General features: G+C 43.3%; 1 protein-coding gene across 6 annotated transcripts in view; it reads right to left on the bottom strand.

Annotated features, from left to right (window-relative positions):
• GHR (growth hormone receptor) overlaps positions 1-14555 on the bottom strand; it is a 333700-nt gene that overhangs the window by 92400 nt on the left and 226745 nt on the right. For 4 of the 6 annotated variants that reach the window (XM_055422112.2, XM_055422113.2, XM_055422111.2 and 1 more), the window contains one exon: positions 3354-3419. The exons of the other annotated variants lie outside the window; for them this stretch is intronic. In XM_055422112.2, the coding sequence (XP_055278087.1) occupies positions 3354-3419 (66 nt within the window). The remainder of the gene's footprint in view (positions 1-3353; positions 3420-14555) is intronic. 6 annotated transcript variants of the gene reach the window in all.

The following is a 14555-nucleotide window of genomic DNA, read 5'->3' as shown; positions in this document are numbered from 1 at the left end:
GTGGCCTGCTGAAGGGTGGTGGCATTTATTTATGTTTGGATAGTTCGGTCTAGGATTCGCTCTGAGAAGATTCATTTATTTTTATTCCATGGGGTTTCGCTTTGAATTCAGAAAAGTGCACATAGAAAATGTATACATTACAATTGTAAATTGGTGGATCATGAACAATAGTTTTTTTTTTTTCTTAACTGGAGTAATATTGGTTTATAATGTTGTGTTAGTTTCTGCTGTACAGTGAAGGGACTCAGCTCTATGCATACACATATCCCCCCCGGACTTCCCTCCTACCCAGTCCCCGCTCCTCCACCTGGCATCCCATCCACCTAGGTTACCGCAGAGCACTGAGCTGAGCTCCGGGTTCAGAGCTGGGCAAGACTGATCACTTAACACTTTCACGGATGAAGGTAAGTAGCTATTCTTCTTGCTTATCACAAGGACAAAAAAATCAACATATGCAAAATAAGTGGCAGCAATTTCTTCAACATATCCGCCATACTCAGAGGTTGTCTTTCAACAAAGCCCAAAGTTTAAGCTCCTCAGACCCCATGACATGACAAAGAAAACGGCTTGGGGAAATTCTACCCCCACTTTGGGGGAAGTGATGGGCAACGTATTATATTTGTGTGTGGGAGAGGGTTTCAGTGTGGGATAGAGCATGCGCCAATTAGTAAAACATTTTAAACTCATTCCTTCTCATTTCCTTACAGAAAGTAATAAGTCACATTATCTTCTGCATGAAGGCTCTGGAATATACTGGCTGGGATAACGCAAACATAACTAACAGCTAGCCCATTTATGGCCCCTCACATTAATTAGGGAGCAGATTAACATGTCAGATGCTTCTAAAACAGAAGGGTTGTAGCGAGTCTGTGGTCTGGTACAACTGACACATTGATGACATGTGTTAAAAACAGCACCAACCCTCCCTTTGAGTGACCTCCAAGAAAAATGATGTTTACATCGCATATTAGAACTGTAGCCTGAAATTTAGTCATAAAACCCCAATTATGGTTTCATGACGCTGGAATGACCCATGAAACAGCAATGGCTTAAACGGTCAGGTACACTGTCTTCCCTTTCTTTATTGTGTAATGTGGACTTGAGCATATACTTCAGTTGAGGAAGAGAAAATCCATTCGTAGAATTTAATTAAAGGTACCTACTATGTGGGGTTTCCCAGGTGGTTCAGTGGTAAAGAATCTGCCTGCCAATGCAGAGACGGGAGTTCGATCCCAAGGTTGGGAGAATCCCCTGGAGAAGGAAATGGCAACCTGCTCCAGTATTCTTGCCTGGGAAATCCCATGGACAGAGAAGTCTCGTGGGTCCCCGTCCACAGGGTCGCAAAAGAGCTGGACATGACTTAGTGACTAAACAAAACCACCACCACCTACTAGGTAATTAGGATTTTTTTTAGGGCATGTGAGGGATTTAGAAGAAGCAGAAAACATGGGTTTTGCCTTCCTTGACTGCAACATAATTAATTCTTGAAGCTCTCACAACTTTTTGAGTCCTGTGCATGGAATGAACACATACAAGACGATGTTGTGAGGTATAAACGTTATCACAGAGCAGTGAGCAAAGTTCCATGGAAGCATAGATGCAGAACAGGTTTTTGGAGCTAAAGGATTTTGAGAGGTGTTCCCAAGAGAGCAGATGTTTGAGTTCAGTCTTTAAGATAAAGAAAAGATTGTCACAGGACAAGAGGGGGATGTGCAAGTCATGTTAAGGAGAAGAGACAGCTTGTATGAAGGCAGAATTTCAGAGTCCAAGGTGATTTGGTTAAAGGGACAAATTTAACTGTCTGTTAATGTGATCATTAGGTAAAGAAATATCTCCAAGTAATAATGAAAATATGATACAGGACTTATAAAAAGAAAGATTCCTAAACTCAGTAACCTACTTGCTGGCTCACGATAAATTATTTCATCTTTCTTTTCTTTGCATTAAGTTGGTCTTACTTAACCTCTAAGGCTGGGCTTCCCAGGTGGCTCAGCAGTAAAGAATTCACCTGCTAATGCAGGGGACACAGGTTTGATCCCTGGGTGGGGAAGATCCCCCTGGAGAAGGAAATGGCTACCCATTCCAGTATTCTTGCCTGGGAAATCCCATGGTTGGAGGAGCCTGGTGGGCTACAGTCCATGGGTTTGCAAAAGAGTTGGACATGACTTAGCAACTAAAGAACAACAACCTATAAGATAACCATATGAGAGAAATAAAGAAGCAGCCTTTTTTTCTCCCCCCCCCCAAAAAAGGACATGAAAATGACCAACAAGCAAATGAAAAGATGCTCAACATTGGTAATCATCAGGCAAATGCAAATCAAAACCACAGCGAGAAATCACCTCACACCTGGCAGAAAGGCTATCATCAAAAAGAACACAAATAACAGATGTTAGCAAAGATGTGGAAAAAAGGGAAGCCTTATACACTATGGGTGGGAATGTAAACTGGAGTAGCCACCACAGAAAACAGTATGGGGTTTCTAAAAAAACTAAAAATGACCTAGCAATTCCACTCCTGAGTATATATCTCCCCCAAACAAAAACATGAATTCAAAAAGGTACATTTATCCCAGTGCTCATGGCAGCACTATTTACAGTTGCTGAGATATGGAAGCAATGTAAGTTGCATCAACAGATGAATGGATAAAGAAGATGTGGTATATACATGTAATGGAATACTGCTGCTGCTGCTGCTGCTGCTAAGTCGCTTCAGTCGTGTCTGACTCTGTGCGACCCCATAGATGGCAGCCCACCAGGCTCCCCGGTCCCTGGGATTCTCCAGGCAAGAACACCGGAGTGGGTTCCCATTTCCTTCTCCAATGCATACTCAGCTATAAAAAACGAGTTTTTGCCATCCGCAGCAGCATGGATGGAGCTGGGGGTGCATTATGCTTAGTGAAATAAGTCAGACACAGAAAGACAAGTACTGTGTGATGTCACTTATATGTGCAATCTAACGAACTTAACAAACAAATGAAGAAAACAAAAAGAAGCAGACTCACAGATACGGAGAACAAACTAGTGGTTACCAGTAGGGGGAAGGAAAGGGGTCGGGGGAAAAAGGGTTATTATGTGATTATATGGTATCATGTGTGTGAAACTTTTGAAAATTGTAAAGCATTACAGAATTTAAAGAATCTTTCACTCAGTTAAAACAGAAAAGCAGCAGCCTTGTGGAGAAGTTGACAAAGAAATTCTGAAAAAAAAATTTTTTTTAGTTTTTCCCTACAATTTCAGTTATTCATTCATCCAGTACCATATCCTAAATAAAACAGAGTAAGGACAGTAGCTTGAATTATAGTAAAATCTGGACAATATTGCCAAAGGCATAAAAAGGATTGAGATTCTTACTTGTCTCTAGGACTGGATATAGTATCTGCAGACTCTGAGATGCTCTGACAAAGAAAGCTGGTGTGGCTGAAAGAGAACGAGGGAAAAAAACCCATTAGTCACCCCTGTAAAAAATGGTCTGATGTGACCCTGTTACATTCTTATTTTCAAATGTCAATGTGTGACCTGGCCTAATCTCACAAAAATTCTCTCCTTTTTTCTTTCTTTTCAAAACTAAAATTGCACCTATCCTCTAAAAGGAACTCCTAAATATTCAGAGCAAATGGAAACCTTTTACTTAGTTGCCTCTGGTCTCACGCCTGGACATAGTCAGGAAGGATGAAAAATTGCCTTCCTACATCATTTGGGTCCAAACTTAAGTCTTGCTTGTGAAAACAAGGAGGAACATAAATTCTTTTTAAAAACAGTATTAAAAACAGTTCAGTCAAACACGTTTATTCTTAGAAACAAACACGTGAGCAACCCCGGGAGTACGGAAGGAATGAGGGGAAGTGAAAAACTGGACAAGAGGGAGAGACACAACTTTAGGACACGAGATGGGCAATGAGTCATCTATTACAAAGGAGTTCTAAGGAAACTCCGATACTTTGGTCATCTTATTCGAAGAGTTGACTCACTGGAAAAGACTCTGATGCTGGGAGGGATTGGGGGCAGGAGGAGAAGGGGATGACAGAGGATGAGATGGCTGGATGGCATCACCGACTCGATGGACATGAGTTTGAGTGAACTCCAGGAGTTGGTGATAGACAGGGAGGCCTGGCGTGTTGTGATTCATGGGGTCGCAAAGAGTCGGATACGACTGAGCGACTGAATGGTACTGATACTAGTATTAGGTTGCATTAAAAACAGGAAAAATGGAATGTGATCAATGTAGCTATCATTGAACTGCTGAACTGGGTTGAACTGCAAACACCTCAACTGCAAACATACTGTAACTGCTGTCTGGTTTTGGTGGAGAGGAGGGTGTCTGTAAGACTATTCTCATCCCATCAGCTTATCCCTGGGTCACTAGAGAGGCAGTGTGACCCAGGTCCATAGCAAACACAGAGCATTATCTCAAAGCAGCGAAACTGCTAATGCTTTTGGTGCTCAACAGAAACCCACAGCAACAGTGCTAAGAAATCATTCTCTGATAGGAAGAAAGGAAGAGGAAGAAAATGAAGATGCAGGGACAGTGAACTGGCCCACATCCATCTCCCTGAGTTTCAGCACGGGTGAATCCTGTCCATCTGTCCTGATTCACTTTTCAATGTGTTTTTTCACTAACTCCTCCCACCTGGCCAACCAGTAGGAAGCAGCTGTCGGGTCTGGAGCTCAGAATATAGAACCTAACAGAGGAAATTAAGGCCCTCTCATCAAACGCTGCAGAATTCTAACCCTTAAAAGTTTTTGCAGCCTGGGCATATCAGGGAGAGTATTTTTCCAAGTGAAGTTAGGTTTGGGGGCCTTTGGCAAATAATAGTGTAAATTCTGTATGACTTTCAGCTCCAAAAGGATTTCTTTTCATTCTCTTTCTAAATTTTAATATTAACTTTATCTGCAGAAGTTCATTTACTCCCAAATGCAATAAAGAATTATGACAGAAAGCAAACAGAATACACATTTCCCTAGAATAGATAATGTACTACACATGGATTTTAACGTGACCAGAAAGGAAAATTGCATTTTATGAAAATCCTCAAGTCTACTCACTGCCTTGATACCCTTGAATCTTTGTTATTATCATTATCTAGACCCCAACCCCCACCTTTAATTCCTTGCTACAAATCAGAGAACACTTTATTACCCCTTGCCCTAAATTGGGCACTAGAACATTATTTTTGGTCAAGGTTGGACAAGTTTATATAACTTTCAACTGTGAATGACCTCTTTCACTGAAAACTATGTATGCCTTGAGAATGTTAAAAAATGGTCCAAAAAAAGAGGAAAATTAAGTCAATCAGGGATGACAGACACACAATCATCTGTTTTATTTTGGTCAAAATTATCCAGTGAGTTTTTACTTGACACCAAGTAAAAAAACACCAGTTTCCAGGCTCAGACCAGCAGGAAAGTTGATGAATTTCTCCAGAACAATGACTGATACAGAAAGTGGGGGGTCAATTATGAGGCCCCAGGGGAGCCCACAGAGCCAAACCTTAGGCCCAGAAATGCTTGGGCAGCGCTGGCCACCCTTGACTCTATTGCTTTCCTTGCAGACAGAGGTCTGGTGCCTTCCTCTTTATGGTGTCTTTGGTAACATTTTCATGAATCAGAAAGTCTTACTCAGCTAACAGCCTCCACAGAATATGGTGAATCAAGGCATAAAAGGAGCAAATGGCATCCTTGGGGAAGAAACACAGATTTACGCCAGCACTGAGAAGGCACTGATTACAAAATCGAGAACCATGAACAAAACTGTGACATCTTAGCAAATGGAGTTATCACCCTCAGTGGTCCATTTTAGTGTCCCAGCTGTCCTCACTGTCTAGAAGTGCTGAGTAATAGAGGAAAGCAAGTGAAGGGCGGCAATAATAAGAGAAGCACTGCTCTAGTATATCCTATGGGGGCTTTTAAATCCTGGTATTATAAAATGAATTAGTTACAGCCCTTGGCCTCAGTGAGCCCACAGTTTTTGGGCAGGGATATATAAAGGAAGGAGTGGTTTGCATTGGAGGAACAATGCAGTGTCCTTTAACAAGTCAGGACAAGGTTCCTGGGGAAGGTGACCCCTTGGATGAGTGCTGAATTTGGGATAACTAGGAGATCTAACCAGTCCATTCTAAAGGAGATCGATCCTGGGTGTTTGTTGGAAGGACTGATGCTAAAGCTGAAACTCCAATACTTTGGCCACCTCATGCGAAGAGTTGACTCACTGGAAAAGACTCTGATGCTGGGAAGGATTGGGGGCGGGAGGAGAAGGGGACGACAGAGAATGAGATGGCTGGATGGCATCACCGACTTGATGGACGTGAGTTTGAGTGAACTCCGGGAGTTGGTGATGGACAGGGAGGCCTGGCGTGCTGTGATTCATGGGGTTGCGAAGAGTTGGTCATGACTGAGCGACTGAACTGAACTGAAGCAAATGAAAAGGAAAGGATAAGGCAGTTGGTGCCCAGTTGGTGCCCAGGGAAGCACTGAATAAAGAGAGGGCTAAGACATGGCCGGGCATGTGAGTCACAATCTGTTGGGAGTGGGTAGAGCACAGCTGACCAGGGGTGTGTTGAGTGGGGAGAAGTCATGTTAGGATGGTCTTTCCAAAGAACTTAATTGTGATCCTGCAAACACTGGAGAACTACTCCTTTGCGGGGCCTTGAGGAGGAGCTTCTCATGATGAACCTGCTTAAGAACAAACTGCCATCTATACTTTCCTACTTATGTCCAACCCTGTGCTCAACTTCCCAACCATGGCACACAATTGGATCTCAGTTTCTCTGTCTGTAAAATGGGGCCAGTTGCAGTATCTACACAAGTCAATGTATTTAATACAATGCAGTATTTAAATATGCAATATAGTAAATGCTTAGAGTTAGATACTGTTTTTATTATTGTCACTGTTATTATTGCTACCACTACCCTGAAAGTAGAGGAGAGCATGGCAACCCACTCCAGTATTCTTACCTTGGAAATCCCATGGACAGAGGAGCCCAGCAGGCTGCAGTCCACAGGGCTGCACAGAGTTGGACACGACTGAAGTGACTTAACATGCATGCCCGCACACACCCTGAAAGTAAGGCCTTGTCTTTTACAACAAACAATTCAGCACAATTCTTTGTTGTAAAAGAATGTGACAATTCACAGACTTTGTGAGCTTAAGGCTTTGCACATATGAAGACATGATTCGGTCCTAAGTGCACCAGGATCTGCTCTGTTTATTTAGGTCCTCCTGTGCAGGCTGGACACAGGCACTGGGACCCTGGAGAAGTGAGATCAGTGGCACTGAGGATGGGAATCTACCTGGGACTCAGTGCAGTCATTTCCAGTTTTTGTACGTTGGTGACTTCCCTACTGTATCAATAGGAAAGTTAGTATGGGAGAATTAACGTTCTGCTGAGGACTGTACTTTACCCATTGTGCAGCAGTGGCATTTAGAATCAGCCATGAATAGTGCAAACACAAGTAAGTAAACCAAGATACAGCATATGGCAACAATTTTACACCATGACAGGAGAACACAGAGCGCCTCATATGGCATCTGCCATAAAATAAGCATTGGTTGATGTCAGCTATTGTCATTATTATTAGCTTATGGTTGCTATAAGGATAATGCTGATGTAACTGTCATGAAATCTCCATTTCAAGACTTCCTCTGATTGCAATAATCATTTTGTGGTATGCACACATATCAAACAATCGTGTTGGACACAAACTTGCACAATATTTTATGTTAATTTTATCTCAATAAAGCTGGAAAAAAAAAAGACTTCCACTGAAGTCTCCCTTGGGCAGTAGGTAAGTTGTCCTTCACCCAGCAGCCCTAGAAACAACTCTTACACCCTTTGCAGTAACTGCTTTTCCTGTGCCCTATGACACACAGTAAGTTTCTGGAGATGGGTATTGCATTTATCTTTGTAACCTCTGTTAGGAGTGAAGGGCATGGCACCTAGCAGAAAACTAGGGCTTGCTAAACAAAGGAGGTAGATGAATTATAAATGCTTTAAACTTTGGCTTTTGGACTAAAAGGAGATCAAAGAAAAATGGTTTATTCTCAGCAAACGACATCTCTCCTTGTAAATCTCAACTTCGCTTGACCATTTTTCCTGCCTTTTGGAAGTCTAGTTATCCTTGAGCATATTTCAGAAATTTCCCCTGCTCAGATTTCAACCTCTAAAGCTCTTTCCAGACCCAATTCTGCCTTTCTGTCCTTTTTTTCTCTATCACACTATGATCACCATCACTGAAGAGTATTCTGTTTAAAGTCCTCATCTCCTCCAGATGTGTGGTCTCCTTGCAATAAGGCTCGAGTTCTAGCTCACTGTCTGGCCACACTGATATCATGTCCCAGGCCATCCTGCTGACTCTGAAGGGGCCAGCTGATGGCAAAGTCAAAAAAATGTGTGTGAGGTGTTTACCTCTCATGTTTGCTATGCCTTTAAAATGTAGCGGCACCATGCTTCAAGACATTTTTTGAATTTTTTCCATTTTTACCTTCACTACAACCCTCTGAACTGGATACAATTTGTTACATTGTATGCATGAGGGAGGGGCTTCCCTGGTGGCTCAAGATGGTCAAGAATCTGCCTGCAATGCAGGAGTCCTGGGTTCGATCCCTGGGTTGGGAAGATCCCCGGGAGAAGGGCATGGCAACCCACTCCAGTTTTCTTGCCAGCGGAATTTCACGAACAGAGGAGACTGGTGGGCTTACAGTACATGGGTCGCAAAGAGCTGGACACAATTGAGTGACTAAACAACAACAATGCATGAGGGATCTGAGGTTCAAAGAAGTAACTTGTCTAAGGCCGTCCAGCAATTACATGGCAGAAGCCAAATTTGGAGCTGGAGCCAGGTTCTGACTCCATCCCAGTCTACCGTTTCCCAAACCTGTCTGACCATCAAGATTTACTGTGGCATTTGTATTCATTCACTGAAGTATAGTTAATTTAACTGTGGCATTTGTTAAACATGTGGATTCCAAGGCTCTGTACCAGATCTATAGAATCTGGGTCTCTAGGGCCCAGGTCAATCTGTAGGCTTGCAAGGCCCTGAGAATATATATGTTTACTTTGCATGTCCCACCCTCAGCCAGGTGATTCCTATGACATGACACATTTGGAGAAACTGTTCACTGGCCAGTACTTTCTTGCTCTGGTCAGTCACTGTGTCCTCTGTGGGGCTCCCCTTCCAGGCTCCCCCACTAAGTGTCCACAGCTGGAGTTTATGGCTCACTAGAGCACAACCTGATTTATTTGAATGCTCCAAATGTTCTGGAAAGTTAAACTGATGGAACCAAGGTGCTGAGGATCTGAGTGGAAATACCCTTCAGGGGTCATTGCATGAGGAAGCAGGTAAGGCACGCAACACCCTGGGAGCCAGGCCTCTTTCTTTTGCTGTGTCGTCCAGTGATGTGTACACAGCAGCTCCTGGGGCTGCAGCTGTTGTCTCGGTCATGGCCACCCCTTGGCACTCCAAGTCCTGGACCCCAGCACTATGACAATTCTAAGCTGGAATTTCATTTCTTCTGGCGCTCACTGGCTAAGTTGAATTCCCATCCATAGTTTCTCCTGAATGAAGACATATTATCTCCTACAGACTATGACTCTTGGCAGCTCTAAGGAAGCCTGCGAAATCTGAACAGAAAATCTCTGAACCTTTCAAACAGATAGCATCACCTCTCCAGATCTCCATGAGAGAATGCAGTTCTTCTACACTTGAACAGTAAATCACAGAGCACATTACATAAGATAATTTAAACAAACAAGAAAAGGAGCTGTGAGATGATGCTGGTGGTTTCAAACACATTTTAATGCTAAAAAAAAAAACCCCAAAAAACCTCAAAACAAAGAAAAAAACTGTGTCACAAACAATCTACAGCAATTTTGGAGGAGAAACTAGTGTCATGAAAAGAAGCACATGCTGAAATAAATCTGTAGCAGTCATTTTTTGCCGTAAATGCTTTTAGAGAGTAGCTGGGCCTCGAGGTTAGAAGAATGAACGTGCAATGAGAGATCCTAGTGGACAAATGTGGAAGTTTCCTAACAGCTTGAAGCTTCACATGTTCCTTTCCTGTTTGGCAGTGCTCTCCGTGGTAAGTTAAAAAAATCCTGACACAAGTTTATGCACGTACTGAGGACATCTGCCTGCAATTAAGGACAGAAACTAGGGCACGACTTTTCAAATGTAGCTCTCAGGGTGATAAGGCCAGTTAGGGGTGCAGTGACTTAAGGAGAACACATTGGGGAGGGTGCCTTTTTTTTTTTTTTAATTTAAAAGAGGTTAATATGCATGCTGAGCTCAGCTGGCTTGCATCTTCCTTTGGCCATGGTTCCCAGCAATTCCTCCAGCTTTCCCTTTTAACTGCTGCGAGAACAGTGAAACACCCTGCCCAGCTAGCTGCCCTTAAGGCTTCTTCTCATTATGAGAACAGCAAGTGTGTTAACACCAGGCAATGGGTAGAAAGCCAGTCCTCTGTGCCCTGTGACAGCAGGGTGTCAGGGGAATCACATTTCTGCTAAGGGGAAGCACACAGGATCCAGGTTGGCACCAGACCATTATCAGCCCTAGGTGGCCAGGCAGGGGCATAGAACTGGGACTGGAAGGACAGCCAGAGTATTAAAAGGTTAGACTGAGGTGCAGAGAAGAGGGCAGAGGGGTCTCTTCCCTTACAATGTTGTCTTAAATGTTTTTAATACCTGTGAATCCACTCATTAGAGCAACAGAATTGGATGATTTAATAAAGTCTAAAGCTCAGAAGACTCTTGAGAGTCCCTTGGACTGCAAGGAGATCCAACCAGTCCATTCTAAAGGAGATCAATCCTGGGTGTTCATTGGAAGGACTGATGCTAAAGCTGAAACTCCAATACTTTGGCCACCTCATGCGAAGAGTTGACTCACTGGAAAAGAGTCTGATGCTGGGAGGGATTGGGGGTGGGAGGAGACGGGGACGACAGAGAATGAGATGGCTGGATGGCATCACTGACTCGATGGACATGAGTTTGAGTGAACTCCGGGAGTTGGTGATGGACAGGGGGGCCTGGCGTGCTGTGATTCATGGGGTTGCAAAGAGTCAGACACGACTGAGCGACTGAACTGAACTGAACTGAAAGCTCAGAAAGCTAATCGCCGAAGAATTGATGCTTTTGAACTGTGGTGCTGGAGAAGACTCTTGGGAGTCCCTTGTACTGCAAGGAGATCCAACCAGTCCATTCTAAAGGAGATCAATCCTGGGTATTCATTGGAAGGACTGATACTAAAGCTGAAACTCCAATACTTTGGTCACCTCATGAGAAGATCTGACTCACTGGAAAAGACTCTGATGCTGGGAAAGGTTGGGGGTGGAAGGAGAAGGGGACAACAGAGAATGAGATGGCTGGATGGCATCACCAACTCTGTGGACATGAGTTTGAGTGAACTCTGGGAGTTGGTGATGGACAGGGAGGCCTGGTGTGCTGTGATTCATGGGGTCGCAGAGAGTCAGACACGACTGAGCGACTGAACTGAACTGAACTGAACTGAAAGCTCAGATGGTGACTCAGATGATGCGCCGGAGCTGGGACCTCTTCTCAACTCTTTATTCAGGGATATCACGTCACTGACTTGAAATCAGCTGTGGTGGTAATATTTACACCACAAAAATCAGTGAATACTTCAAATCAGGGCTTTTTGCCACAGTCTGTGGGAATTCCATTCACCTTTCAAGATGAGTGTGTCTTCTCCACGATGCATTTTGTATTTTCTCCCAGATGGGATCCATCTCTCCATTCTTCGTGCTCTCACAGAATAGCTGGACTGTGGCATTTCTTATTCTTTGTCTAGTATCTCAGGTATCTGACTTGCCCAATGAATGATGTACCGGATGTTTGATGGCAAGGACCCTGTCTCCTCCTTCTGATCCACCAGAGCATTAGCACAGCCTCTTCAATACAGTAAGCGCTCAACGTTTATTTATGAAATTACTGCGTATCTCACTGGGAAGTATTTCAAGAAATGTTACAAGGCACCATGACTTTACCTATATTATTATTTTGAATTTAGCAGACATTGTGTGGTCCCTGGAGTCTCACTTTGGAAGTTCTAAAGCATACCATTAGATCTTATGACAAATGCCCACCCAGGACCTTGAGTGCTTAAACTTGAGGCAAAGTCCATGTATTTCAACTTATCTTCATGGTATCAGATCACTTAACAGAGTTCAGTGAGGTTCGAAGAATAAATGAACATAGGCGTGTAGTTTCCTCACCTGCCTTCCTGTTACCTGGATAGATGCATTTGCTTGGTTTTGGCTACAGCAGTCAGCCAGTCTTTTGATACCATTTACTAGGCTAAGGCTGGTTTTACTGACTCTTAAGTCCTGGGCATCAGTTGTTTTGGCAGATTCATGGATCTCCTTTTTGAGATGGGTCAGCATTTCAGAAGTGTGAAATGGTAAAGGTGTCCTAGGCAAGCATATAGTTTGCCAGAGGTTTTAAGGCATGCTTTTCCTTTGCTGAGCAAGTGAAATGAAAGTCACTCAGTCATGTCTGACTCTTTGCGACCCCATGGACTGTAGCCCACCAGGCTCTGTCCATGAGGATTCTCCAGGTAAGAATACTGGAGTGGGTTGCCATGCCCTTCTCCAGAGGATCTTCCCAACTTAGGGATCGAACCCAGGTTTCCCGCGTTGCAGACGGATTCTTTTTACTGTGTAAGCCACCAGGGAAGGACCAAAGGCACCTTTTATAAATAGGTTTATCTAACTCCTGCCACTCTGCCTCTCGTTCCCAAGCTCTACTCATCAATTTCCATGGAATTTCCTGAACAAAATCCTATTCCTTTGAGACGCAGGTATCTGAGAGGTATTGAGAGCTCAGAATTGCAGTGTGTGGGCACTTATACGATATAGCAGGTGCTGTCCTGGATGCCGGAGATATGATGGTGAGGACTGCAGAGGGAGGTCTGCTCTTACAGTCCAGCATGTGGGAGGAAGGCAGGAAACAGATGAGCCAACAGATGATGCAGACAGCAGGGGAGGGCAGTGAGGTGTGGGGAGAGGGGCTATTAAGAGACCTGAGAGCAGCATGAAAGAGTACAGGCCCTAAGATGGGATTGGGGGGCAGAAAGGAGGTCAGTATGGGTGGAACAAGTGGAGACAAGGAACACAGGAAGAGGAGAGAAGAAGGATTTGAGGTAATGGAGTGCCAGGGGCCAGGTATTGCACCATCTTGCAGGCCAACGTGAGACGTGTGGACTGCTCACCACTTCACCGTGTCAGGTTTCATGAAAAGACACCAGTGAGTTGGAGCTGCTGCTGCTGTCACATCTGTCCCATTATACTGTGTCCTTCCCACCTGAATCCTTCATTGTAATAGCTGGGAATTGGGAAGTGTTGTCAAAGGGTCCTGAGGCTTTTTGGTGTATGGCTTTAATTCACTAAGTACCTTTACCCCACTGTACTTCATCTGAGTTATAGACATAAGCCAGAGGGCCATTTGTTTGTTCAAGACATACTTACTGAGCACCTATAATGTTAAGGCACTATGCTAGACGTTGGGATATGGTGGTGAACAGACTACCACAGCACTCAAGGTTCATTTCTCTCTGTTCCCCTCAGTAGACCCTTAGCCCCAGACCAATGCATCTGTTTGCCATCTGGCACATACCTGATTTTAGGTCTTTGCTCACCTTATATCATTCTCTTTGCTTTCTCTAGAATGGGGAGAAAATCAGAGGTAATTACTGTTTATGGAGTGGGGATAATAATTCAGAAAATGAAATTGATGTATATAAAGTATTTCACAGAATGTCTGGCACAATAAAAAAAAAAGAATGAAAGAATGCTATTTGCAGCTATGTGGATGTACCTAGAGGTTATCAAACTAGGTGAAGTAAGTCAGAAAGAGTAAGACAAACACCGTATGACAACACTTATATGTGGAATCTAAAATATGACACAAATGAACATACTTATGAAACAGAAATAGACTACAGACTTAGAGAAAAGACTTGTGGTTGCCAAGAGGGTGCGGGCGTGGGGGAGGGAAAGACTGGGAGTTTGGGATTAGCCGATGCAAACTAGTATGTATAGGATGGATAAACAGCATGGCTCTATACTATAGCACAGGAAACTACATTCAATATCCTGTGATAAATCATAATGGAAAAGAATATGAAGAATAATATATATGTGTATAACTGAGTCACTGCTGTACAGCAGAAATGAACACAACAGGAAGTCAACTATACTTTAATAAAATTAAAACTTTTTTTAAAGTAAAAAGACTCTCTGGTACATGTTTATGATTACAGTTGCCTCTCAGTTAATGGCATGTATTATACATGCCACTCATCTGATAAAAATGCTGATTATTCTATTAATATATTTGCCGCCTCAATTGGATTACAAATCCCTTGAAAGTAGGAACCATATTTTATCCTTTCCAACCCTACACATATGAGGCCCTCCATTAATATCTGTATTATGATGGCTAGCTGGTCTTTTATCCTAACATGCTCTCCTTTTGATTAGTATCTACAAGATTACAGGTTTTTTTGGTTAATAAAGGGTCTTAGTCGAAGATCATGTACACT

Source organism: Moschus berezovskii, chromosome 18 (genome assembly GCF_049115385.1).
Source record: "Moschus berezovskii isolate FMDL1 chromosome 18, NW_MosBer_1.0, whole genome shotgun sequence".
NCBI lineage: Eukaryota > Metazoa > Chordata > Mammalia > Artiodactyla > Moschidae > Moschus > Moschus berezovskii.
Note: the sequence above shows the minus strand (reverse complement) of the source record. Positions and strands in the feature narration are given on the sequence as shown.